The sequence below is a fragment of the Cyanistes caeruleus genome, chromosome 1, assembly GCF_971803275.1.
Source record: "Cyanistes caeruleus chromosome 1, bCyaCae1.hap1.1, whole genome shotgun sequence".
In the NCBI taxonomy this organism is placed as follows: Eukaryota; Metazoa; Chordata; class Aves; order Passeriformes; family Paridae; genus Cyanistes; species Cyanistes caeruleus.
Window position 1 is genome coordinate 60,131,307 of NC_141701.1, and position 27,339 is coordinate 60,158,645.

Sequence of the window (27,339 nt, forward strand, 5' to 3'; positions counted from 1 at the left end):
TTTTTTATTTTTATATCATCATTCTTCAGTCCTTTTCCTCACTGTATCTTTCTCCTGAATGTTAAGATTCTTTAACTGTGGGTAGTGCTTTGTTCTTTTCTTGCACCTGGTTGACTGGTACTTGCAGCCTTGTGCCTGAAATGTGTGCACTTTCACAGTCAGTATTGGTAGCTATGGCTTTCCATCAGTGAAAGGTTTGGGCATGGAATTAGGAGATGAGGAAAGGTTTCTGTAGATAAGTCATGTAAAATCAACAGCTAAAATCCACCATTAAAGAAATTATGTTCAGTTGCACCATTAAAGATAAGATCCAAACTCTCTTTGACTTTTAAATTGCACATTCTCTAAGTTTTTTGAGTAAAAATTGATTTTGGAAATTTCAGGAAAGGTCTTGTTTTTCGTGCTGCTTCCCAGTGATGCTTTAACAGAGCATTTTTTCACATGATCCATTTTGAAAGACCCTGCTAAAACTGCAATTGTAATTCAACATAGCAAGCCTATCACTTTTACGATTGTGATTCGTCAGTAACTCTTGAGAGGCCAGGGAATTTCTTCCCAATAAACTACACAATTGCACCAGTGAATAAATGCTATGGAAAAAAATGGATGTGTCAGGAACTCCATTAGTAGTTTCCTTGGCTCGGTTTCCTCTAACATTTAAGTTCTTCATCCCCCATGGGGATATGGCCACAGAGGCTTGAAAGTCTCTTCGTTAGTCATGCTGGCCCAGAATCTGCTTGAGGATTGGAGGAGGAAGTGTGGGAAGTGTTCTTAAAGGGCATCTTGAGAACCCAGCAACAAGATATATTGTTAGCTATAATGGCAGTTGTCCCTTATAACTCTAAATCAAATGTTACAAAGATTGGACTTTCCTGTACACTGTGGCTGCTTCTTATTGCTCTGGTTTTTTTTAGACTGTAAAAGCTACAGACTGAAAGATGCTGCTTTGAATCATTGAAATTTTTATGCAGCAGTGGTGTTTTTTTCTTGTTCATTGTCTGCATAAGGAAATTACTAGTTATGGTAGGGCTGTGCAAAGAGAAAAAGGCTCTGATAAAATGGAGTTGAATCTGCAATCACCTGTGGTATGGGATTGAGAAGAAAAAGGAAATCAGTAGAGTTTTTAAGGGGTATAGTTCTTACTTTTCTACAATTTGCAAATGCCTAGGTAAGATCTAGGCATTCCAAGGAATCCACCATTCCAAGGAAATGTTGTTTTTTTATATTTTTTATTTTATTTTATTTTATTTTTAATTTTTTTAAAATTTATTTTTGAGTACCTTTTTCTGTCTCAGTCTTATCAGAGACAAGTTGGCCCATTTCAGTAAACAGGGGTCTGGCCTGTTCCTGGGGTTTTTTTCCACCCTCCTTTGGATTTTTTTCCTGTGTGGGTGACCATGCACTGGAACAGGCTGCCCGAAGAGGGTGGGAAGTCTGCCTCACTGGAGATATTGGAAAACTGTGCACACAATTCTGTGCCATGTGCTGTGAGGGAAACCTGGAGCAGGGAGATTTGACTAGATGACTTTCAGTGGTCCCTCCCAAACTTTCACCCATTCTGTGATTCTGTGTGAATAAAAATTGTTGGCTTCACCTAAAGTTTGCTGTAGATTTACATGTGTATGAATGAGATCCATATATTAAAGGTTTGCATGCCAACTGCAGATCATGCTTGTAGCTAATTCTTAATATTCAGCTGGTATATTGCAGCCTTCTACAGCATGCTGAGTTCCCAGGAATCTCTCTTCCTCATTTACTGGTGCTTACTACAAATTGGCAGGTCTCGAGCACTGATGCCAATTGGTGATTCAGGGCACAGTTTAGAGGGAAGGCAGCTGCAGCAGAGCATCCAGTGCAGTGGTGGGTGCACAAGGGAAGTTAATTTGTTCTGACAGTTCAACACACAGAGATGTAAATGTTTCATATTTGACAAGGCAAACAAGTACATTTGCAGGTCATTTTCAGAACAAGTGTGTTGATTCTCAAAGCTATATATTGTAAAATGTCTTATATTGCATCTGGATGCAAAATGGATCGGAAAGCAGGTAGAAGAATTGTAAAAACTACAAGTCTAAAAGTGTCCTAGTGCTATTCACCAGAATAATGCTGTCACCTCCCAGCTAAATCCCAATATCTAATGTTATTTTTTGCCTGCTGTGCTGCAGACACTCCTTGAATCTATGGTGGATGCAGCAGAAAACCTTTGCCCAAACGTAATGAAGAAGGCTCACATCCGTGAAGACCTCATTGAGGCCAGCACTGAGAAGATTTCCATCCCACGCACCTTTGTGAAAAATGTCCTCTTGGAGCAATCTGGAATTGATATCCTGAATAAAATTAGGTACTTTAAGAAACTAATCTAACAAAATTGACATTCAGATTTTGGGTTGCGCGTATGAGTGTTTGTGTAGTAGAAGAATTTTGGAATGCTTTTGTAACTTATAGGAAACATTATTATTACAGCATTCAAAAGAGCCAGAAATTGTCTTACAGGTCTGGGAAACTTAGCTCAGGTGATTCATATATTTGGAATCTCTAGGGATGTTAACTTGGATCATTAATGCATGTGCTGTCTTATTTAGGGAAAGGTTTGGTTTGTGGTACACAAATAATGTTTTCATGACTGATACTTTTTTTAAAAAAGCTTTGTTTTCTCAGGTAGCACTGAATTAATGTAATAGAAGGAAATTGTACTTTTTGCTTTGAGTGGTCGCAGTACTTTGTTGTTACATTTGGTCTTGTCCTATAGCTGTAGCAATCAAGACTTTGTGTGGAAGCATACTTAAAAAATGGAAATTTGGATATTCAAACCACAAACCTGGAGCAGAAACCATTCCCCTAAGTAACTCTTAGTTTGCCCTGTAAAAAAAAGGAGTCTTTTTACCCATCCTTTTACTGCTTTTTTTTTTTTTTTTTTTTTAATTTTCATATTGAATGTATACCAGAGAATATATTTACACAGTATAATGTGGCTGACCTGTACATAAACCTTTTTACTTCCTTTCTGCCTGATGCTTGAAAAGCATGACAGTTTGCATTGAGATACTAGTATCTTTGAGGAAGAAAACAGTAAGACTTGGGAGTTAGTTTTGCAGAATGCAGCAAAATAGACAGAAAAAGGTGTTAACCACCTTCAGAGTGTGTTCTGATAGGTCAAGGAGTAAGTTTTCTGCACTTGAGTCCTATCAATTAATCAGTATTATCATCTTGGGGCCAAGATTCTTCTACTTATACAAGCTGGAACTGTCAGTGAGGTGAGGGTGCCACACCGTGATCTTTCCTGCCTCCTCCCTAGCTGAGGGAGATTCCTTCACTCTCATTCTCTTCCCACTGTGGCTTGGCCATCATTCTACCTCCCTATGAATTGCATTGCTTCTCCAAGGAGTTCCTTACCTTTTTCTGCAGCAGTAGTGCTAGCCCCAGACAGAAATCGCTTTGTTAATCCAATACAGCTCCAGTCCACGTACAAAAACCATAAACCAGAATCATGTCACTTGCTGGCAGGTGTCAGGTGAAAGAGCTGGCATTGAAAGCAGAGGCAGCAGAGGGGGAGCTTTGGGCCGGAGCTCAGGCAGTCGTGCTTGGCTCCACATCAGCTGCCCTCCACAGCCGGAGCATTTGGTGCTGTCACCAAAGATGGGACCCCAAGGGAGCAATTCAAGGTACACATTTCCTTGAGAGGGAGTTGCTGGGGAAACCTAAGCTCAGTGTGCAGGTGTGGTGGTGTTCCACATGTGTCTGTGCAGTGGAAAAATGGCTGACATGAAGTTTTTGAGACAGAAAGTGGTTACCTAGAGCAAAAGAGGAAGCAAAGTTGTGATTGGATTGCCTGAAGAACCAGTGTCATACACTTGACCTTACCTGCAGATCAACACAAAAAGGAATTGAGGAAATGAATGGATTGTAGTTGTTCAGTGGAGTAGTGTTACATAGGCAGTAATGTCCTAATCCCATTTGTCTGAGATCCGTGTTTGTCTGACTTCAGTGGTGGAATGTTTGACTCTGAGTTTCACTTCTTATTTTTATTCAGCTCTCTTACCCAGATGTTTTCATTTCATCTCATGGAAAACTGTTAGGAGCAGGTTAAATATGGTACAGAGGCTCCTGTGTTTATTGTGTGATTCATGAGTTTATTTCTGAAACCTGCAGTCATGTATCCTGACACGCTCTAATGTTTTACCTCAAATAAAATGACAGCACTGTGGATAATCGTCACACTGTTGAATGTGTAATAAAGACGAAAATCTCCTGCATGAATTAAGAAGTTCTCTCCTTTTTAATCCTCACACAGTGAAGTAAAGCTGACAGTGGCTTCTTTCCTGTCTGACCGAGTTGTAGATGAAATCCTGGATGCACTTTCCCATTGCCATCACAAACTGGTGAGTTTTTCCTTGGTTGATATCTAATATGCCAGATCTCAACAATGCCATTTATATTCATAACTTGTTCAGTTTCTCCTTTGACAGCTCTGTTTTGAAACTGGTCTTAATTTTGTTGACATCCTGACATCTTTTGAAGTATGATTTTGGGGCTCTTGCCTCTGCTGTAAGAAAGATGGAACCTTGGAAGAGACTGTGTTACATAGTTGTCCTATTGTCTTTGGAGCTGTTATCAGATCTAGAACTAAAAATGCCATCAGGATGCAGTATTCAGTCATTAGTTAAGAACAGTCCTTTATCAAGGTGAGAGTATAAGGTGTGGTTGCTCATGAAGTGAGAGGCAGGATTTCATTCTTTAGAATTCTTTAGGCACAGCTGAGACTGTGTTCTCTGAATGAGTGTGTTTTGAGGTTACCTTGGAAATGTAGGTATCAAGTTTGAAAAGAAAGGAGTAAGAATGTAGCAAAGAAAGTGCTGTTACTTGAAGGTCCTGAGCTATTGGGAGGCACAGATATTTATTATAGAAGTACTTGCCTCATCAAGAGCATAAAAAATAAACAACTGTATCCACAGAAAACTTTTTTGCTTCTAACGCAACAGGGTTTTGTAAGGACAATCTAGTACTCTTTTTTTTTTAAGTAACTTAGTGGATGGTCGTTCTGATTAAAGTTGCTCTCCATTTCTAATTGCAACTTCTCTGGTTTCAACTTGCAGCCATGATTTTTTTTTTTTTTTAGATGCTTTCCTCCTCAAGATAAGGGAACTATATGTATTTCTCTTTATTTCCTCTCCGTGAAAGTCCTCACACACATAAAAGAAATCACTCTTTCTGTCCCCTCTCCCCCTTTTTTTTTTTAATGGAAGACTGAGTTACTTGAGCACGTATCTTTGTAATACAGAGCAGCATTGTGTAAAGGTACAACCTCTGGTCTCTGGAGCACAGCACAGCAGCAGTTCCCGCTGTGGGAGAGACCACATGAATGTGCTCCAGTTTGTCCTGAGGAGGCACAGCTGGAATGAGCAGTGACTGGGCTGTTTCTCTCCACTGGTATTGCACAACCTGGACATACCCTGGCTCCTGCACAGTATGTCATTTTCTCCGGCCTTTGAGTCACTTCTCTGAAAATTCCTCTGCATTTTTTCCAGCTGTTTAAGAAGTCGCTTTTAAAATCGTGGTTTCTAGAACCAGACAGGCTATTTAAGTGCTTTAACCAATGCAGTACACAGGAGTGAAATTGTTTTTCTCCTGATGTACCTTACTTGTTGTATTTACATAGCCAAGAATATAAGAATTCCTTCCTTTTGTCAGAGTTTCAGTGGTAGCTCATTTTTAGGACAAGGTTTGCTAGACCTCCCTCCCACTAAAGACTTTGGACACTTGTTTCTTTTCAGGACTGTGAAATTGGCTAATTGCCAGTGCTCTTGGTTTGTAAGGAATGATTACACGTTTTGGGTTGGGTTGATTTGCTTTGTGGTCCATTTTGGCCTACATGACTAATATGTCCCTTTCATTTAACTCTCCCTTGTTTCTGTTAGCTGCAGGTTCTTTCAGATAGTATAGCACTGATGAAAACCTTGAGGAGTACTGATCTCAAAAATGCTGCTAGAGAAACTCCTGTCTAATTTGACACTGTTAATCTTCAACTGACAGCTGCAACCTGAGAGCTGGCAGCTAGTTCTTAGTACAGCAAAGATTAAATGCACTGATACAGTTCTCAGCCACCTCCTTAAATTGGAGTGTCATGTTCTACTAATTCAACCACCCACAAATATCTCTTCTGTTGCATTGGCATAGTAGTGTTTGAGGCAACTTTGAAAAATAAACTTTGTTTGACAAGACCTCAGTTTGCCTAATGAGATGACAATTGGCATTAATTATTATTGCAGCTATTTTAGTGTGCTTGAAGATAAATTCATAGCAGCTCTCCAGTTGCTTTTTCTAAATAGACACCAGACTAAATGAGCTGTGATTGACTCAGGTCATCTGTTTACCTTTTTTCATGGTTAACAAAACAGCAATCCACAGGTTGTCCTGAGTTGTGCCGATGTGAAGCAGTGGACTACAGCTCTCCCTAGCTGCCTCTTTGAAGACTTCTGTGACCAACTGATTTGGGACAGCTGATTGTCAAATATTTGCTTTTAGCAGATATTTGTTTAATATTCTCTTCAGTTATCAAAAGAACCAGAAAATATTTCATCGTTTTCATGGCATCATAAGCCCACTCCATTCCAAATACAGTCCAGGGTAGTTTATATAACGTTCTCTGTGGTCCTAGTAGCAGTTTTTGTTGTGCAGGTCTAAAAATAGGCTTTACTGTTGTTGCAGTTTTTCCCTATCTATTTCTTCAGTGAAACAGAACAGAAGTATTTTAAATTGTGTTGTTTTATGTGAGTAGCAGATTGTAACATTTTGGCATTGAATAATTATAAAAATTATATTGGCTGAATACGTACATATATCTTTGTTAATTAAAAAAAAAAAATTGTTCAAGAAAAAGCTTCCACACTTTTCTTTATAAGACAAACCCAGTGTGAGGACTAACAAACATAACTGAGCTTTCCTTTTGTACTTTGTCTTGTAGGATATCTGATCACTGAAATTCTGTAAACTTTCTGGTTGGGTTCTCTTTGTCTTTTTTAAGTTTGACTGGTGTGTTCCTATTTTTATCTCCAGGCTGACCATTTGACCAGACGTGGCAAACCACTTCCACAGCAGGAATCACTGGAGATTGAGCTAGCTGAAGAAAAACCCACTAAACGCTCTATGATCACAGTTGAGGAGCTGACAGAGATAGAACGTTTGGAGGATCTGGACACTTGTATGGTAAGACACATTCCACAGCTCCTGTGGTTAAGCACAGAGGTAGCGAGGAAAGGTGCTTTTCAGAATATCATTTAGCAAATTCTTGGTATCAGGAAATTGAAGTAAGGAATTAGCTTCTACAAGAAATAAATGTTTGCTTGGAAGATTTTGCCTGAACTGCTTCTTGTTCAGCAGAAGAAAAGCTTTTGTCTTTTCTTCACTCCTTTCCTCCTGCCTGTTCAAGGGCCTTTCCCTGGCATTCACACTGCTAGTACAGTAAACACCTCTTCCACTGGGCACAGTTTCACAGAGGTTCAGCTGAGGTAATAAACTGGACCACGCTATCCTTTGACAACATGCTGCTTCCTGCCTTTGTCTTCCTTCTGCTTGGATTCCTTTCACCCGTGACAAAAAATATTTCTGCCTGAAAGTTATGTTGCTGACCATGAACAGAAGTTGATTTATGTGGAATGTGGCTTTATTATGAAGATGGCTCTGTGCCACGTCACCATCCTTACAAGATGTGAACACACATGATTGCAAATAAAACTGTTCTTAATCTCAAATTCCCCTCCACCCCAGCTCAGTCTGTTGGGGAACTTTACTGTGGACAGGAACTTTAGGAAGTGCTCCTCTGTTACGAATTAGTCAGTCTAATAGGTGGTCACTCCTGCAAGGGATGAGCTTCTTGCTCTACCTCCCTGCCTGATTCCTTAGCCATGTGCTTTCACCAGAAGCTAAAATGGCAGAAAAACTAATTGCAGCTTTTTGTAGAAGGTTTGATTCAGCTCCCTGAATAAATGTACTGCAGAGTCAGACAGCACAGGAGAAGGAGCAGCAGGGCTGCTGCTATCTCCAGCAGCTATCTGTTGGTCTCATTTATCTATAAAACAAAAGCACAGCTTCGTTGCAAATACCAGCTTAAAATAGGTTCTCTCTCCCTTCCAAATCTCCTGTTTCACTGAGGGCTGATTTGATACAATATTTGTCTGAGCATCACAAATCCCTGTGAGGCTTGTGGTGTTGATTACATCATCTAGTTCATCACTGAAGCTTTCTGTGGCCAACATTCAGTAATCATTTTGAGCCCTAGCTCCTATGGGAGAGACATCACAGTAAAATATGTGGCATCTGAACACTGTACCTGTAAGTTAGGTTTTGCATGCTGACTTCATATATAGAAAACTAAGCTAATGGCTCGTTTTGACAACCCACACTCTGCCTTTAAATTTGTTCTTGCAGCCTGTTAAGGATAGTAATACTGGAAATGTAAAAAATAGCTCCTGTCTTTATCTCATATCACCATGGTTATATGAAAGCATCACATCACTCTGCTGTTATCTTTCACTTTGGCCATATTAAAATAATGGAAATGCGATGCTGCTTACACTCCCTAAAAAATGCATTAGATACTAACCGTACTTATCTTCAGAAGTGTTTATATGTCTTCATTCTCTTCATTCACCCTCGTCTTGCACTGAGATTTAAATATGTTTCTGACCCAGATTCTCATCAATATCTAATTTTTGAAGAGAATGAAGCATCAAATAAACATGAGACAGTAATCTTAGTCAGTGCTAAAGAATCCATTTATTAAAAACTGTAATCTGTATTTGGGAGCTGCTTTTTGCATCCTGACTGCAAATGATGTTGGTCACTGCTGTAAAAATATAGAGATAAATAGATGAATTCATAGAATAGTTTGGGTTGGAAGGGACATGAAAGAACATGTTCTGTGGACAAGGACATCTTCCATTAGATTGGGTTGCTCAGAGCACAATCGAATCAGCCTTGGACGCTTCCAGGGACAGGGCATCCACAACTTCTCTGGGCAGCCTGTTCCAGTGCCTCATCACCCTCATAGTAAAGAATTTCTTCCAAATATTCTTATCAAAATTCACCCTCTTCCAGATGAAGCCATTTCTCCTTTTTCCTATCTCTACAAGCCCTTGTAAAAAGTCCTGCATTTTGTAGGTCCCCTTTAGGTACTGTTGTAAGGTCTCCCTGGAGCCTTCTCTTCTCCAGGCTGAACAGCCCCAGCTCCTTCAGCCTATCATCTGAGGAGAGGTGCTCCAGCCCTTTGATCATGCTCATGGCCTCACCTGGACTCATTCCAGCAGGTCCATGTCCTTAAACTGGGGGCCTCAGAACTGGAACACAGCACTCCAGGTGGGTTCTCACAAGATAGGAGTAGGAGGGACTGAATCCCCTCCCTCATCCTGCTGGCCCTGCTCTTGATACAGCCCAGGATACAACTGGCTTTCTGGGATGTGAGTTCACATTGTCAGGTCTTGTTGAGCTTCCCATCCATGAACACCCCCAAGTCCTGCTCCCCAGGGCTGCTCTCAGTCCAGTCTCTGCCCAGCTTGTGCTTGGGATTGCCACAGCCCAGGTGCAGGACTTGGCACTTGGCCTTGTTGAACTCTAACACTGACATGATGACACAGCTCCAAAAGGCTGAGCAATACAGGGATTTTTACTGAGCTAGTGTTCTCACTGAGTTGTTTGCAACTGAAAGCACTTTAAGAATGTATCTTCTGTGTGGAGTTAATAACTTCAAAGAAAGCAGTTTCGAAATTATTTATTTTAGCTATGGGGAAATCCTACAGAGTTCAGATATTCTCTTGATAAATATAACCTGATTTGTGGCAGCTTGTTAGTGTCACACATGTATTTGTGTGGAAATAAAGAACCCTCTGAAAGGGGCATCAGTGAATGCTTTATGAGCTGGTCAGTGCAGGACACAGATATGTTGCCAAGAGATTTTACTAGAAAGAGAAGCATATGGTTTTATGAACTATAATTAGGAAACTTATTTATTTTAATTATTTTTAATCTTAAATGAGAAATATATATTAAGATATTACTTCCAAAGTGGCATTAATTCAGAACACTGCATTGGTTGGTCATTGGAAATCCTTAAGCAGATCTTAGCCTTTTGATTAGATGCACCTGGCTGTGTGTTATGCAAACCTGAAAAGTTGAATTGTAGCCTGGCATTGTGCTTGTTTGGGAGCCTAAGCTCCGATAGCCAAAAGTATTTGAAATGCAGGATGAGGCTCATTGTGTTGCTGGGATGCCAGAGAAAACTCACCTATTCTAAGGCCAGCCTTGTTCCAGCTGGCTGTCAAGATGCTTTGGGAAGAAGAGATTTTGGTCATGAAGCTTGGTCGATGAGCTTGGACCACCATTTGGGGGAAGTTGTTTCCCATTTGCAAAACAGGATTTGTTTTGCAAACCCCCATTATCTTCATCAATTCTTTGTTCTTGTTTTCTTCAGCAAGCCTATTCATGATCAGTATTTTGGCTGGGGTAAACCACACAGCCTCATGTTATTTACCAGCTTCCCTTGAAGCTGTATTTGAACAATGTGGGGGAAAACTGGATTTGGATTCACATTTGTATGTAGACTGTATATCACTGAAGCTGTATGAATGACAGGGAGTGGGGTGGATGTATTGGTAATAAAATGTTTATGTGCTATTTGTTTTTATGTGTGGATTGAAAGCCGAATTCAGAAAAGTTTGGAACACTTGGACTGGGCAGGAAAGGGATCTGAAATCTCCACTGCTGGTGGTAGAGGGAACAAATAGGCACTATTTCAACTTTTCTCAAGCTGAGTACAGAGTGGCTGTGGTTGGGAGGATTTCCCTGACAGAGTAGAAATTTAGATATGTATAAGCAACACAGACAAGACAGAATGAAATATCACAAATGGGCTCACAAAAAGCATCACTGAAAAATAGACTGACATGGTATTTCTAGTATTTTCTGTTGTGGGACTTACAACTTCCTAAATACCAAACTCTTCATTTAACATTTATTAGCTTCAGCTTAGGGTAAGTTTCCCATCCAGCCTTTAACAGCAGCCTGAGAGCCCATAATATGAAAGACTTGTCAGTCATACCAGAATTTGCCAGTCTGTTAAATGAGTTGTGAAGAACACTGGGAGCGATTGAGTGGTCCAGCGTAGGATGAGATTGCTGGAACATTACGCATCCGAGAGTTTCTGATCTCCCTGAGCTGCACTACAGTAAATTAATGCTTCCCTAATCTACAGCTGTCTTAGTTGTCTACATTTAATGAGAGCTGCATTGATGGTAATAAGTCATTAGACACAAGTTGTGTGCAACTAAGATGGAAGGAAAAATCTTTAAGCAGAAAATGACTCGCTCTTCTCAGATGAAAGAAAAAACCATGGGCTGCTTTTCAGAGCTTAGACTCAATCATGAATTAACTTCATAAAATAGTATCATTTGTCTAAATTTTTCTGTGTGTATACGATGAGCGTGACAAGTATTCAAGTAATGCATTCATTTTAAAACTAACTTTAAATAATGCACCCTCTTTTACTGAGGATGAATATCATGTGGAATCATGTAGGTGGATACTATCTGATTCTAATTTGCATAATGCTTCCCATTGTACTTTATTCTTTCATGTGCATTAGTACTTTGAAGTGAAAAATACTAAATAATGCTCAATTCCCCACCAAAAGATAGTGGAGCATCTTTGTTAGATTGTATTTAACAGTTATTTTCTAAAGTTTTTTTGTTTGGGTTTTTTTTTTTAGCTATTTGAATATTACTTTGGCTTCTAGAATACTAAATAGAGCTCCATAAAGTCGAGACACTATCTAAAGAAGTTCTGAGAGAAATAGCTTTTCTTTTACTAACAGTCCATGTACCCATCTTTTTTTTAAATATCTCTTTCAGCAGTATAACTTTATTGCTATAGGTAGCAGCAAGCATACAACCAGGATTGTTTTTAGAGCAAAGTAGAGGTTATTTGTGTTCTGAAAAGGTATGGTAGGAAGTTAATTGAAATATGTAAAGGGATTGGAGGTTGTAATGCAGAAGTTTGTCTATAACTCTTCTTTAAAGCATTCAGTGTAAGATTGAAATACTTGGATGGTAAATTGTGTTTGAAAAAGCGCTAGTGGCTAATAGGAAAGGATTGCCTGTGATGAATATCAAGTGTTAGTCATTTTTCATCTATTTCTAATTTTAACCACAGAAATTGTTCTGTGATTTCAATGGAGGGAAGTTTAAAAAAAAAAAAAAAATCATGAGCAATATATTAAAGTTCTTTACAGAACAATAGATTTTGCCTATAGAGTAGAGAAGAAAATTTACAGAAATAGCAGAACACTTGTAGGTTGGTGGTGTATGTTTTTCCCAGCTAGCCATTGTCAAAGATTAGCAGATGAATCCTGTATTCAGGTGAAAACCTATGACCTTGTGTATTCTGAAGGACAAGGAGTGTATGGACCTCATTGTTTCCAGAGAAAAGGAAGAAATGGCACTCATCAAAAATAAAATTATTGAAACAAATAAATAAACCAAAAAAAACACCCCAAACTCATAAAGCACCACCTGTAAGCTTTTCTCCCCTGACCTACCCCCAACCCCTGCTCCCCTTCCCCTCAACAGCTAATTTGAATTAAAGCAGCAAAAACCTCTTCAGTTGCTTTCACTGGCAGAAGGAGATCATGGAGCACACTCAGCAACACGTGCACTGATGCTGTAGGAAGAAAAACCAAAGCACAGATTCTCTGGTATGCCCTGATTTACTACCACATCTGAGTCTTGCTGCTCTCTATTTACCTGCCAAAGAATTCTCAGGCGTAGAGACTCAGCTTTTTGGATGAGTGACTGAACATCTACTGCAATAAAAACCCTGTTTCCTGTTGGACTCTATGTTCTCCTGTGCTATAAATAAAGCTCCAGCTCTGTGACTGACTTAAGCCAGCAAAAACCATGTTTTTTCCTTTTTTTTTTCCTAAATGAGCAGTTCCACTTTCCCCCATTGTACTTTCGCACTTTCCTGCCCACAGCCTCACAACAAACTGGGTGTGGGAATTGTTTTGACTGACAATTCAGCTTTTCACAGAGGATTTCTTTCCCAGGTTAGTTTGCAGACCAACTAGTCCCCTGGTTGAGTCCACAAAACAGATCCTGAGTGGCAGAAACAAGCAGACAGGGATGAGGGCAAAGGCAGCAGCCTGGATGAATGCTGGATTAAATTGATTGTGACACTTGAGTTTCTCTCTTGTATGCATTAGCAGAAATGGGCCTTTGATGTGCAGTAAATACAGTGCTCTGTGGGAAGCTAGAAACCAGCATTATGGTATGTGAGAGTGTTCTTGGCTTCTGAAAAGGCTCACAGGCATGCGAGCAAATCTCCTTCAGTGGGAGTCCAGGCATATTTCTGACTCACCCGGAACTAGGACAGTTTATGGAAATATCGCCAGGAGGAGCAAAGCACCGTGCCAGAGTCCTCCTTAAACCTTTACCCTACACATGCAATGCCCTACAAAGGGAATCAGTGTGATCATTTTGCAGAATGTCTTGTTTATTTGCAATGTATGTGTTATCCTCATTAGAATTATGAATACATTAATTTTAATAGTGAATATTGATTACCTATCTTTTCCTGGTTTCTTCTATATATGGTTTTGCAGCATCTTCACAGCCCTTACCCATGTTTATTCAATAATTGTTACATGTATAAACTACAGAGTAAAGGCTTGTGAGGGGTTACATGTTCCCAGCTGAAACACTGTAAAAGAAACCTGGCTTTCAATGTCTTTTCTTGGTCTCTAAATGGAAGGAGGTGATGGAAAATTTATAGATAGTTTGTTTTTCTTAAACCAGCTGACATTTCTTAAGAGTTCAAAGCTGTTTCTCATAATCTAGGGTACATTACTGGCACAATATGAAGTGAATGAAGAATGTGATAAGCTGCATAACAGCACTGCATGCTTGTTTAATGAAAAAAAAAAAAAAAAGTAGTATAAATTTGGAGATTGTTTTCTGCTTAGGTTATAGGAAGAACTGTGGAATGCAGCTGCTGGGTGTTCTGTTTGGGTGGTGACACCTGTACCAGGCACTTGTCTTTCTGTAATATTGGCAGACCCAGATTTGTGTTGGGGGTGGAGAGGAGGGAATGTAGTTGTTGTGATTTAATCTGGCAGGCAGCTGAACACCACTCTCACTCCCCCACAGTGGGATGCCTGAGAGAATCAGAAAAGAAGTAAAACTCATGGTTTGAGAAAAAAAACCACAACAGTTTAATAGAGCATAAAAGGAAGGGGATTTAGTAATAATGATGAAAAAATGTACAAAACAAGTGATACATGTTGCAGTTGTATCATGCTGCTGACTGATGCCCAGCCAGTCCCCGAGGAGCAGCCACCAGCCCCTGGCCAATTACCCCCAGCTTTATAAGCTGAGCATGATGCCATGTGGTGTGGAATGTCCCTTTTGTCAGCTGAACTCGGCTCTCCTGACTGCACCCCCTCACAATTTCTTTTGCACCCGCACTCTTCTTGCTGCCAGGGCTGTATGAGAAGCTGAAAAGTCCTTGATTTAGTGTAAGCACTGCTCAGCAATGTTTAAAAACACCAGTGTGTTACCAACACTATTCTCATGCTAAATCCAAAACACAGCACTGTACCAGGTACTAGGAAGAAAATTAACTTGTTCCCTGCTGCAAAAAACAAGGCAGTTACATCCTTTGATACTGAGTTTCCATTGCTTTATTTCATGTATCATGAAAAGGCCACATTGAAAGGAGAGTTCAGTTACAAACCACTCTCTGAAATACGCTGGTCCTGAGAGCTGAACTTCCCAGCTGGGATTTTAAGAGGGAGTTGCTGCTAAGAAGTTTGTCTGTGGTGGACAGAAAGGTCTTGAACATGCAGGTGTGCAGTCTGTGGCTAGTGCCAGCCCTGGCTGCTCAATCCAACCATTTGCCATTCTATTGGCAAGAACTGGAATGCCCAGGCTGCCAGCACAGGCATCTCAGCAGGCACCAGCTAGCTGTCACAGGCTGTCACAGCCTGCTGATGGACACCCATCCACCAGCTGGTGGAGAGGTGGCTGCCCCTAGCTGTGTTTGCTTACCAGCAGCTGAATCACCCAAGAACTCACCTACCTGCTTCAGGCAGAGTTAACAGGTTATGAAAGCAAAGCCTTTTCCCACAGTGGGGTCAGGGGGCACTTGTGGGATCCCTTTTGCCAGCAGAGCCATGGAGTCAGTTGGCATTCAGCATAATCAGATACAGAAACATCTTCCCACAGCCTTTGCTTATAAGAATCTTCTTGTTATTTCCCTGGTAGATCAGCAGGAGGTCCTTTGGAGTAGTTCTTGCCAAAATCTCTGCTCTGAAGCCTTTGGCAGAGGCACAACAGCAAGCAGCATGAGAATAACCTATGATAATGCTATTTCTGTCGCACACATCTCTCTGCAGCCACAATGTGTTGCAATTCAATTCGTATCTGGCAAGCTGACCTTCTCAAATGGTTGAGGAATTTTCTGTGTAGGTTGTATGGTCCTTTCTGCTGCTTTTTGATTCTTCCAGCATCTCAGATGAACAATTTGGCATGAGGTACTTAATCTGTGTTGTCTGGGGAAATCTTGTTTACTCTGAAATCTGGAGAGCCTACTGAAAATAGCACAAGCGTGAGTCTGTCTCACTAAGAGTGCTTCATGCTTCTCACTTCACCCAGAAGAACATTAGGCTTGCCATTTTTTGCTCAGCAAAACTGATACTTCATATTGCAGGGATAAAGAATAGTTCCTCACAGGAAGAGGAGAGATGAAGTCTGTGTTAGAGCAGGCAGTTACAGAGTACAGTTAGATTTTGCTCTGTTTTGTCAAGGACAAGTAGGTTAGGATGAGCTGGGTTACCAGAATAAGAGCTAATAAATAAATAAAAATCAAACATACATATTGCCATAAAGCTAGAAGGCAGCTTCCAAGTCATCAAGTGTCATCACTGCTATCATTTCCAACTGAATTACACAGCCTTATTCATAAATGTATCAGGCTTCCTCTCAAAACATCTTTCTGTTAGACTAGAGGAGAACTCAGAGGTAAACATACTTTCTTTGGATGTCATTCAGGTCAGCTAAGGCCTCATTACAAAGTGCTGGATGTATCTCTGCAGTGAGATTGTATCTCGTGTTAGATCAAGTTACTGTGAATTTTTGAGGTCAGTAGTGGCAGGTTTGGAGTACTAATCTGAAACCAAAGGAACTTAAACAGGTGAAAGTCTCAAGTATGCAGATACTAAAGAAAACTAAAAGGAAAAAACAAGAGATAAGAAAAAAATGAAAGAAAAGTCAGGCTGGCTTCGCTCAAAGCTGATCAGAACCTCATTTTATCTGGTATAGTTTAGCTGTGAATCATTTCCAATAGCATGGTATTTACATACTCTGAGGAATTTGTCTCCATTCAATCAGCACTTAATTCCATGCTTATGGGTGAGCAGCCCTGATTTGCAGGGTAGGCATCTTCCAACCCTTTCATGGTGTTTCTGTCTTTCCTAGGCTCATGTGCTGCCCCATGACTGTCTGACCAAGCAGCATTACTTAAATCATGTGTCAGACTTTATTGTGTCATTTAATTGTGTCATTTTAATGTGTCATTACTGCATAGGTCAGCTTTAGAGTTTTATCGTCCTCTCTTGGGTAAATAATGATTGACATTTTCTATCAGTTTGTTTTAGAGAAGAAACTCAAATACTCAAGTATTTCAGTTTCTCATACAGGGTCTTAGAATATTTGCTAGTTGCCTGTCAAGATCTTTCCTCTTCAATAGGAGGATATCTTGATATAGTATAGACAGGACTTAAAATTCAGGAAGTTGAGAGGTTTATTTTAATGTTTTAGTTCATAAAGTATATTTTGAAGTGTCCAAGGGGTATAAAGATTTATTGTGCATGCTGGACAGGTGTCTGAAGCAATATTTTTCTATGAGAAAATAACAGCTCAAGTATGCCTGGGTTTTCAAGAGTAAAACTTCCCATCATAATTCTCAGCATAGTCCACTTGTCTCTCCAGGGTAAACTCACCTGTGATAAGTCTCCCTGTAGCATTTCCACTATCAAATGTCACCACAAGCAATGCATCATCTGCCCACAATGGGTCTGACAAGGGTGGAAAGATGACTGATTGTTTTTTGTCTGGATGACTGCTTATTCTTTTGGTAACTGTTAATTCAGGTTTTCAGACAGAAGGAGAGATGCAGAAGTTGTGTTGGTTCTCAGTCCTAGGAAGTTCTAGGGTGGGTACAACAGTTCTTTTAATGAAGTCATCAAATGGTTGAGGTTGGAAGAGACCTTTAAAGATTCACCAGTTCCAAGTTCCTGCCATGAACACCCATTCAGGAGTACATTGCCTCTGAGTTGTTTTAATGATGTTCTTGCCCAGGGCACCTGATATGTATGGTAGCTATTAAAGAATTGCCTAAAGCTATCTTGAACAGCTGTCCACCCCTGCATGTTTGCCAAGTTTCAGAGCTTTTTATTCTTACTGTATGGAAGATTAGGTCATAAACAAAGTAATTTTTGGGTCAGCATTTGCCAGCTGAGGATAATAAACAATGACAAGCAAGCAGGTTGTGGTGATACAGTTAAAAATACAGTTTGTGCTAGCTGACCCGCAGCAGCTCTCTGTTCTGCACTTAGGTTTTAACTAAAATAACTATAAAAGCAAAAGTTGGAACCATCCCCTTAGGTCATCTTGAAGCTCAGGTACTGTAAAAGACATTAATGTCTTTATGAGCAAATAGAAAGCAGAACTGATGCTATGGAGAATTGCTTTTTTTTTTTGCAGGTGATAATTGCGGGCATGAATTCCTTGCAGGATAGTAATTCAGAGCATGGAATTAAACATTTGATTTAATAGTTTTAGGAACCACTTAGTTTAATTCTTCTGTCTGATTTTTCACTCTTCATAGTGAAAGCTTTAGTTGCTTTTATGCAGGAATGTTTATTAGCAAGAATTTTACATGACTTGAAAGATGCAAGGGCAGAATTATTAATTAAAAGAAAATACTGAAATGTTTGATGAAATATCAGAGTACATGCACCACATCTCAGCAAGCAAAAAAGCAAAAGTTTCTTGGCTAGTAAAATATAACAAGCTCAAGGGCAAATCTACTGAGTTTATCTTGCTGCATTGTTACTCCGTTTCTTTCAGAAAACATTTCTGTTTAAAGTAATTCTAAAGGGCAGGGTGGTTTATATGAGACTAATTGAGTTAATACTGAACCCCACAGCTCCTTCTAGAAATCCAGCTTTTCAAGGACGTAAGGAAATAAATATACTCCTGAAATTCACATACGGATTATTTGTATGCCATATTTATTTACACTATTTACTCTGTCTGTCTAATCTATCTGTCTGTCTGTCGCATTTTCATATAGAGTACAGAGCTCTGAAATATGAAGGTAAGGACTAGATCTCTGCTGATATGAAAAAGCATAACCCCTTTATGCTTTAAGGGACTGTAAGGGGCTTTGCTCTCCTGTCTACTGAAAAACACTCCACTAGCTGTCATGGATTTTAGCACTGGATTTAATGTTCCAAAGACAATGGCAGACGAGGGGCAGATTCTAAGGACAGTGGCTCAGGTTACTGTCACTGCTAGTGGGAAGTGCGTCCCTGATTTTCGAAAGCAACGTGGGAGGTTTCACCCTGGAAATCACGTCATAAAATCTTCTGTAGTTGAAGTAAGCAACAGCAACTTTCTGAGGTTTTCTATACAGATGGTGAGATACATGCATGTCCAAAGATTTCATGTGCAGAAACCAGAATTGGTCAATTTGCTGTTCTGCTTTATAAAGTATGCCTGAAAATTTTGTCTTTTTTTTTTTTTTTTTTTTTTTTTATGAGACCACAGATGTGCAATACTGTCAGAGGTAGTTAGGAGACTAAAAGAAGTATGGGAAACTGAACTGATTGACTAAACTGGTGTTGTGGCAGCTTTACAGGTCAGAATTCCTTACAGCAAAAGAAAACAACAGAACTTGTGATGAAGTGCCTTGTTTTCTTATGCCTCTTTCTTAAAAAGGCATACCCCACAAAATGCATAGAGCTGAAATGGTATAGCACTGGATAAATATGTTCTGTAAAATTCCTTTGAAATATTTATATGACATCTCAAACCTCATTGGCACATTGTTAGAATTCCCTGATGCAGTTTCTGATTTTGTTTGGGTTTAATTTTCTTGGGATTTTTGTTTGTGGGTTGATATTTCATCTGCAGGGATGGTATACACTGGGAGGCAAACCACTTCATGTTGTAGTTATGCTGAGAGCAAACAGAGGGGGAAAGGTTGGGAGGCCTCATGGTCTGTAGCACTTCAGGGGTCTGAGGAGTGGCACTGTGTTTCCTGGAGAGCAACCAGATTCCTTGGTGGCTTCAGGCATGTCCCTTGGTCTTTGCTTTGCTTAATGGTGCTTCCTTGTCTAACCTGTTGCCTGCTGTGTGCCTCTTTCTCCATCCTTACTCCCCATCCTCAAGGTGTTTAGCACCTTTTAAATGCCTCAGCAATCGAGAGATCACTGAAATATGGAAGGTAGGAGTTTCCAGAAGCCCTTGTTGGATCTGGACCATGGACTGTAAACTCGCTCAAATCCTGAGATTGCTTCCATTTTTGTGTGTTACTTTACACTTTGGTCCTAATCACATTTCCAGCTGCATATATATTACAAATAACTCTCCTGCCTATGCATTAAATACACAGAAAATGCTGGAGTACTGCCACGAATGCTGTCTGAAAGAGAATCAGGGTTGCAGATTTATTTTTTGAAGTGTGCAGGAGCGCCTTTTTTTAAGATTGTTTCAGTTTTAGAGATGTTTGTCAATGGATTCTGCAGTCTCTCTGGCAATCTCAGAGCAGATGTAGTGATTGGTAGTGTAGAAGATGGGTAAGAGAAGAGAGAACATAGATTCTGACTGAGAAATTGAGTAAGAGTGTATGTGTGCATGGATAGCATTCGAAGATGAGGTGGTTGCCTGAATGAATCACTGCTAGCTGAGAACTCTTGCATAAAGCCAAAGTTTCTGATGGTAAAAGAAAATAAAGACAAAAAAAAAAACCCCAAAACCTTGAGGCAGAACCCCAACAAGTGAACAACTGACCCTGAGGGCAGCAGGAAAATAAGGGAGAGGAGCTGGGTGGAAGAACATGCAGCACTTTCTTGACAAGATGTTTAATCCAGACCATGACTACTTCTGCCACATCCTGCTAACACCTGCAGTGTTGTTATAGCAGCAGTTCCCATTCAACTTGAAAATAAAACCACACTTCTAATAGTTGCTTTTTCTAACCCTACATTTGGGAGGAGCACAGTTGGTCATGAGCCATAGAAGAGATGGGATAGGGCATTTGGTGTTGCTTTGTTTCCTGTGATGGCTGTGCTGCTTCCTTTTTTTGCTTACAATTTTGAAGGGAAGAGAAAAGGTTGTGCTTTAGTCATGAAACAGCATCTTTCTCATGTGCCAAAAGTGCTTGTAAGTCTGTGCCTCTAAGCCTCCTTATGGAAAGGAGAAATACTGTTGCTTGAGTTTAGGTTTATTTAAACTGCAGGAGAACAGATTTCCATCCTTTTTCATTCCTTCAAGAGAAGCTTTGTTTTATTTTCCTTGCTTGCTTGCACACCACAACAAACTGGCAATTTTTAATTCAGAATCTTCCTTCAGACTAGGAAGTAATAGACTTACTTTTTTTTCTTTCTACTGGTGCCAGCAGAATGGAAAAGCACAGTACATTGGGACAGCAGGTGACAGGTTGGCACCATTGGCAAGTGCTGTATGTTGGAAACAAATGTCAGAAAAACTTAATTTGTCCCAATATAGATCAAACGAGAGATCACATACTTGTCTGGTTATCCTCTGGAAATACAAAATGTATAGCACTTCCAAATACAAGGGATTTTTACCTCATTCTTGCATGTCACCTTTCCTGCTAAGACTTTGAAGCGTTTTGGCTTTAGTTTTCTTTATTTTGGTGATTCCTGGTTTTGCCTCTTTTCCTGAGAACTGCTATTGCTTTGTCTTCCCCATTCATATTCTTTTTTCTTTCTTTTTTGCTGCATGGAGACTCTCTGCTGTACAAGTGTAAGTATTTTTTTAGCTCTGCTGTTTCTGGCCTATTTGTTTATGTTTTTGTGCTCCATTTGCCTCTGTACTACCTTGAGAGTCTCCTGGGAGACTGTAGTGCCATCCATCTGCACCAACAAATGAAATAGGCAGTGGTTCAGGAATGAGATTGGATTTACAGAAAGATTCAGCTAATGTAGCTGAATGAATTTAAAGGACCCCTTGGTTTTGAGACCAAGCCAAAGCAGAGTGCTGATGTTGGAGGTATAAACACAAATACTACTGCTCAGAAGGAAAATCTGTTGATTTGGTTTTATATTCAAGAATCATACAGATTAATGAAGGAATAGTCCTTAACATCTTCTGAAAGCTGAAAGCCCATATGTTGAAGGGAGACTGGTTGGGGAGATAATTTTCAAGAGAGAGCAGCAAGTTGTTCATTAGTTTGCTTGAAATAATTTGAAAGGGAAGTGACAGGAGAGTCACAGAGCATCTTTGTATCTAATAGGATTGAATATCAATTACTTTGAAGTAGGAGGAGAAAAACACATTACTAAGCATATCCTTCAGCACTGATAATTTCAATTATTTGTATAAACAAGAAGAGTATCTGAGATGCTGTTTCTAAAAGTACACTGTTTCCTAGCAATTCAAAAATTAGAACACAATTTCAGTTGTTGTTTTTAATTCCCAAGGTACTAGTGTTCTTCCACAGCTGGTAATACAATTTCTCCAGAAATTGGAGAGAAAACTCCAGAGAGCTCAGATAGTTTTGTGAGGAAGGCAGTCAGAAGGGAGGAATCTGGGAAAGTGATCATGGGAAGAGATCCTGGGAGTTTGAAGTTAGCAAGGCCACATGACTGTGTGTAAATAAGCCCTTTATTGGAAGTGTGGTAGAGATTTGCTGGCTCCCATCTACTGCAGAAGGGTATGTTCATGGAGCCATCTCCCGAGATCTCAGTGGCATAGGTGTATGCAGTCTTCCAAGAGGTCCTCTCAAATTTCAGAGATGCAGTTAATATTTCTTTCTGTTCTGCCAAGCAGCCTAGAATGTGCTCATGGAAAAGCAGGCAAAACAAGGAGGTGGTGTGCTAGAATGGAAAGTCTGTGGAAGATATGTGTGAGAGGAGATAATACTAACAGCTATTCCTCTGTAAAGGCCACAAGGGAAGCGTAAGGCTGGAGAGCCACGTTGTGCTTGTGGGGCCAGAGGTGGTGAGAGGCAGAAAATGTACTTCTGCCAAAGCTGAACTGCTTCTATGAAATATAGGAAATGGGGCTCAGGCTGGGGAGCTGAGATATCTCCTCTAGCAATGACATGTGCACTGCTGCTGTAGCAGACTGTGTGGTGGCTGAGATGTTAAGCAGAGATTAAGCCTAATATTTTGTAAAAGAGCACACTGGCCTATTTAAATTGATGGTTTGACCCATTTTGCTTTGTATGTGATCTAGAAAGTTCACTTGGCAAGAAGCCTTTCATCTGTGCACTTCCTAAACAGGCTAGAAAACAGAAGGTTTTCAAATAAAAGTGTGTGTGGGGCTGTTATTCATGCTGTTAAAGCAAATGGGAAGCATCTCTATCCCTCTGCCTTTATCCCCAGCAACCGAGCTGCTGATGGATCATGCCAAGCTGACAGTAAGTTATAGAAAGACTGGCTTATGGTCGTCAGCACAAGCTCTGCAGGGCCATCTGGGGGCATTTTCTTGTCTGGGAAGGAAAATGAAATCATTCTGTTCCTGGCTGTTGGAGAAGTATTTGGAGCATTCCAGTCCTTGCACAGGAACCTCAAAACTTGCCCTGTGCTGTTTTGCATTGTTGCCGTGGGCCGAGGCAGCTCTCAGCTTGTCTGTGTTCATCCCCTCAGAGCACTGGCTGTGGCTGTGCAGCTGCTGAGTGACAGAGGTCTTCATCAGCCGTGTTTGCTGTCCTCCCTTCTGATCTTCTTTAGCACAGGAGTTGCTGTATATGCTAAGTGGAACTTCCAGTCACACCACCCAGAAAAATCAGGAAACAGACCAAAATGCATGTGAATATATCTTAACAAGAGAAATGGGTTATGTCTGGAAATGAAACCAGGACTACTGATCTGCTGTCCCCCAAATGCCGAGCTGCTTCAACTCTTTCTTACGTGAGGTGTGAATGCGTTGGTTGTTTCAGGTTTGGGGGATGGATGGACAGCTGTTGAGGTGTGCAGTTCCAAGGCTGCCCAGCACAGTCCACTGCAGTTTTGGCCGAAAAAATTCAGCACCTCCCCAGCCATTTGCCATCAAATGCATTTAATTTGTTGGTAACTCTGAAAGTAGTGTCTAACCTTTTGATGCAGCAACGCTTTGCCTGCTCATTAGTGTCAGAGTAAGTCTGCTCAGGTGGCAAACTACTGCCTGGCTGATCTAGAAACTATTGTGTCATTTACTGATGGTTGCCAAATGTGGAAGTGGAAACCTGCAATAGCTGGAGGTATCTTTTTTTCCCCAACAATGTACATGTCAATAAAACCAGAGCTCTGTTGCCCAGCAAGCGCTATCACTGCCCACTCTCAGTGGCAGTGATTAATTAATTTTAATTCCTTAAAACCATTTTGTATCTTTGCTTGCCTGAGTCTTCAAATCCTTTTCTGGTCTTGAGAGCATGGGTAATAGCTGTCACGTCACAAAAACCTGTCATAACCTTGAGCATGTGAGTAGTGACGTAGTGATCCTTGTGACTGCTTTGAGAATATGAATTCAGCACATGCAAGTCTGTGCACTGAACTTTCCATACATAAAAACTAGCAAATGTTTGCCTTAAACAGTTCATGACTCGTCTGAAATGTTAATGCCAACTATGTCTTTTCTGGCTGATATAAAGTTGATACTACTAAACCTTATTAACAATTCTGTTAATGAGTGGCAATCCATAACAGCTTGCTGACTGACACTGCAGAATTTGAAGCCACTACATTTGAAGTCACTAGGCTACAAGACTAGCAAGTTAATTGAAGTATTATGGGTATCACTAAAGCCAGCATGTACACAGAAAGGAGCCCATCTTTATAGAAGCTTGGTGGTTTTAAATTAACTTTTGAGAAAACCTGTGGGTCAACTTCTAAGCAAAAAGTCTGACAATGCTGAGCTATGTTAAGAGGTTTGGAATAGGTGATGCATCCATTTGCTGTAGCAAAACTGTCTTTCTCGCTGTGCAAACTCTCAGAAGGCTTCAGTCAAGACAAGAAAGACAACTTTCTTCGAAAAAGAACAAACTTGAGTCCTACATCTGGGTGTTTGCACTTTTAAGGAAATGTACTCCTTTTTTTGGGAATGTGAAGATCGGAAAGCTAATATCACATAACTTTCCACCTCTTCTCAATGTGTCTAAAGTCCAGGGAAGTCATGCGTTTGCTACAGATACGGCCAACACTGACATGATGTTTTTGTTTTTTGAAGAAGGGCTGTATTCTCCAAGGCTCATTTTCCTAGGGAAGTTTGGTAGTTGTGTGGTAATGTCCAGAAGCATAGATTCCCAGTAACATGCCACTAACAAATGAACTGAGGAAGTGTATTTTGTATCAAAAATAAAAGCCAGAACAAGGGGTATTCCTGGTATTGTCATTAACTGTGCAATGTTGGACAAAGTAATTAAGTCTTAAATGAGTCGCTCATGATCTCTGCAGAGGTGATATTTTAATAGTTCCCTTGTTTTACAGCTGGGGATCAAAGAGTTAAAGCTTGGACAATTTCAATAACCATCCTGTGTGCAGCCTGCACTTTTAGTGGAAAAAATTAATTACCTGCCTGGTTCTGTTCAAAGTCATTTGAACAAAATCTAGATTTAGAAAAAGTTCTGAGTGTATGAGAGAGGGAGTGAAAAAAACATTCCCTTCTGGTGTTAAATCAAATCAGATCTTTAAAGGATTCATAAGCTTGAAAAACTATTTTGTTGTACTTTCTTTTGTTCACTAAAGTAATTTTTGTTTTGTTTTGTGTTGATAGATGACTCCTAAATCAAAAAGGAAAAGCATACACAGTAGAATGCTCCGGCCAGTGTCCCGAGCTTTTGGTAAGTGAGAATTCCTTAAAACCATTTTGTATCTTTGCTTGCCTGAGGTGGTTCTAGATGGTTCTTGATTGAAAAGCACAGGTGATTCTCCCTCCCTCTGGATTGCATTCGTGGCCCACAGTGGCTGCTTTGTTTTGAGATGCTGCTAATGTGTTTGATGGTAAATAGTTGCTCGCAGTGCTCCGTCTGCTCACAGAGATGTTGTAGCTAAGTTCCCTGAATGTGCTTATAATTATTTGCCACCAAAAAGAGGAATGGCATTGTCTTTTGTTCTAAGTATCATGTTAAATCTAATTAGAAAGTTTTGATTTCTCTTAGAAATGGAATTTGATCTAGATAAAGCACTGGAAGAAGTACCTATCCATATCGAAGACCCACCATTTCCTTCCAGCAGGCCAGACAAACGAACTTCTGGATTCATTTCAGAGCTGCCATCAGAAGAAGGAAGGAAACTGGAACACTTTACAAAATTAAGGCCCAAAAGGAATAAAAAGCAGCAGCCCAGTCAAGCAGCAGTGAGTCTACATTTAAACATTGCTGGCAATGCCGTGTGTTGATTGCTTTTTGCCATGAGTTGAGTCTTGCAGTGTAATGAGGACAATGGTTGAAGGTGTAAAAGCCATAAGCAACTACTTAATTTTTCTTCTGGTATTCATGTCTTTCAGTGTGCTATCCTTATTAGAAGCTTTTTGTCTTGTTTGACACAGCCTGAATCCAGGATATGTTTTATCCTTTTTTATTTTGCTTTTGTTCTTTTTTTTTTCATGGAAGCAGTTTCTGGAGGTGCTTGGAGGTTTCACAGGAAATGTACAGAATATCATGAGACTTTTCAATTGTATTGCAAGGGTTTGTTCAGTCTTAATCCTTTTTTCTGCCTGCATTAAGATGTGGTAACTTGGCATGAATTCTTCTTTCTATCAGCTCTCAGAGGAGCTGCTCTGTGACACCCAGCTTCCCACAGCTCCTAAACTGAAGATGGTGTTTGGGCCAGCAAATCTGCATAGTCACAGATCTGCTTTTCATGCTGGAGCCTGCCTTAGAAAGGCAAAACAGAAGAGCACTGTCTGTTCACGAAAGGCATTGGTGTGAACTCAATATACGTGCGTGGAGTTCCCACAGTTCCATTTCCTTGGCACACCGCATCAGCAAAGATTTATTTCTGTGATGGTGTGTCCTCAGGGTATGTAAGGACAGATCTGGAGGAGTTAGAGTTATCTCACAGCAACAGAGCACAGCTGATATGATAAGTAGCCCTATCAAGGGGCAGCCGCTGCCTCTCTGTGTTAGGCTGTTTCGTAATAAGTGCCTGTGGCCTCTTCTGCTTCCTGAGGATTTCCAGTTGAGAGGATCCTTGAAAATTTCCCTAATGCTGAGAAAGATACCAGGCAGTGGAGCGCTTTTTTGTACCACTTGGAAAGGGAGAAACATTTAGGCAAAGGGAATATTCAAGCCAACTTTCCATTCCCTTGTGCTTCACTGGGAAAGTTAGAGGTAGCAGAAGAATGGATTTGTCTCCCTGTAGTGCAAACACATCTGTGTTTACTTCTCCCAGTTCCATTGCTGCAGAACACACATGTTTTCCCAGTTGCTTCCTAACTCAATGCATCCTGTGCCATCAGCACAGGGAGGTGGAAGGAGTAGGGGCGTGGGAGGGGCAAGTGCTTCCCTACCAGGCATGGAATTAGGGCATATGGTATCTGCTTTAACAGCAACAAAAAGGTCACTCTCTGTAGAGGAGATGTCTTACTTCCCGTAATAGTGCAGTGTTGTAGGAATGCTCATCCATATTGAATTAATTAGGAAACTGAGAGTTTATTTAGTTGCAGAAATTGAAAGGAGTTTTTTTTAAGCTAAACTCATTTGTCCCTGTCTTGTTTTTATGAACTATTTAGTTCCTTACTAGTTCTGACCTCAAAATGAGTCCAAACAAATTTTTGAAAGACTTAAGATGTTTGTTTTGATGCTTCTGGAAATTAACAGCCAGTTTTTGGAGGTCAGAGTCATGAGTGGACTGTGGCATTGCTTGCAGGGTTGATTTGCTGCTGGTTTTGCCACTTCAAGAGTACAGAAAGGAGTGCTTAGGGAAAGCACTTGAAATGTGAGAGGCAAAGTCTTGACCTTTTCTGCTGCTTAAAGCAGCTCTGTTGGGTTGTTTGCTGTTCCCATTATTTGTATTTAGTAATTCAAGGGGTCTCAGATGGTCATAGTTGTACTTCTCTGGTTTTG

General features: G+C 40.3%; 1 protein-coding gene across 5 annotated transcripts in view; it reads left to right on the forward strand.

Moving 5' to 3' along the window:
• The window catches only part of CARMIL1 (capping protein regulator and myosin 1 linker 1), a 192,027-nt gene that overhangs the window by 142,874 nt on the left and 21,814 nt on the right, over window positions 1–27,339 (forward strand). For 3 of the 5 annotated variants that reach the window (XM_086894882.1, XM_086894910.1, XM_086894899.1), the window contains 5 exons: window positions 2,166–2,341; window positions 4,292–4,379; window positions 7,054–7,203; window positions 25,047–25,113; window positions 25,432–25,628. In XM_086894882.1, coding sequence (XP_086751008.1) covers window positions 2,166–2,341; window positions 4,292–4,379; window positions 7,054–7,203; window positions 25,047–25,113; window positions 25,432–25,628 — 678 coding nt within the window. Of the gene's footprint in view, window positions 1–2,165; window positions 2,342–4,291; window positions 4,380–7,053; window positions 7,204–21,077; window positions 21,096–25,046; window positions 25,114–25,431; window positions 25,629–27,339 lie in introns of all 5 variants that reach the window. The other 2 variants (XM_086894879.1, XM_086894893.1) reach the window with 1 other exon arrangement.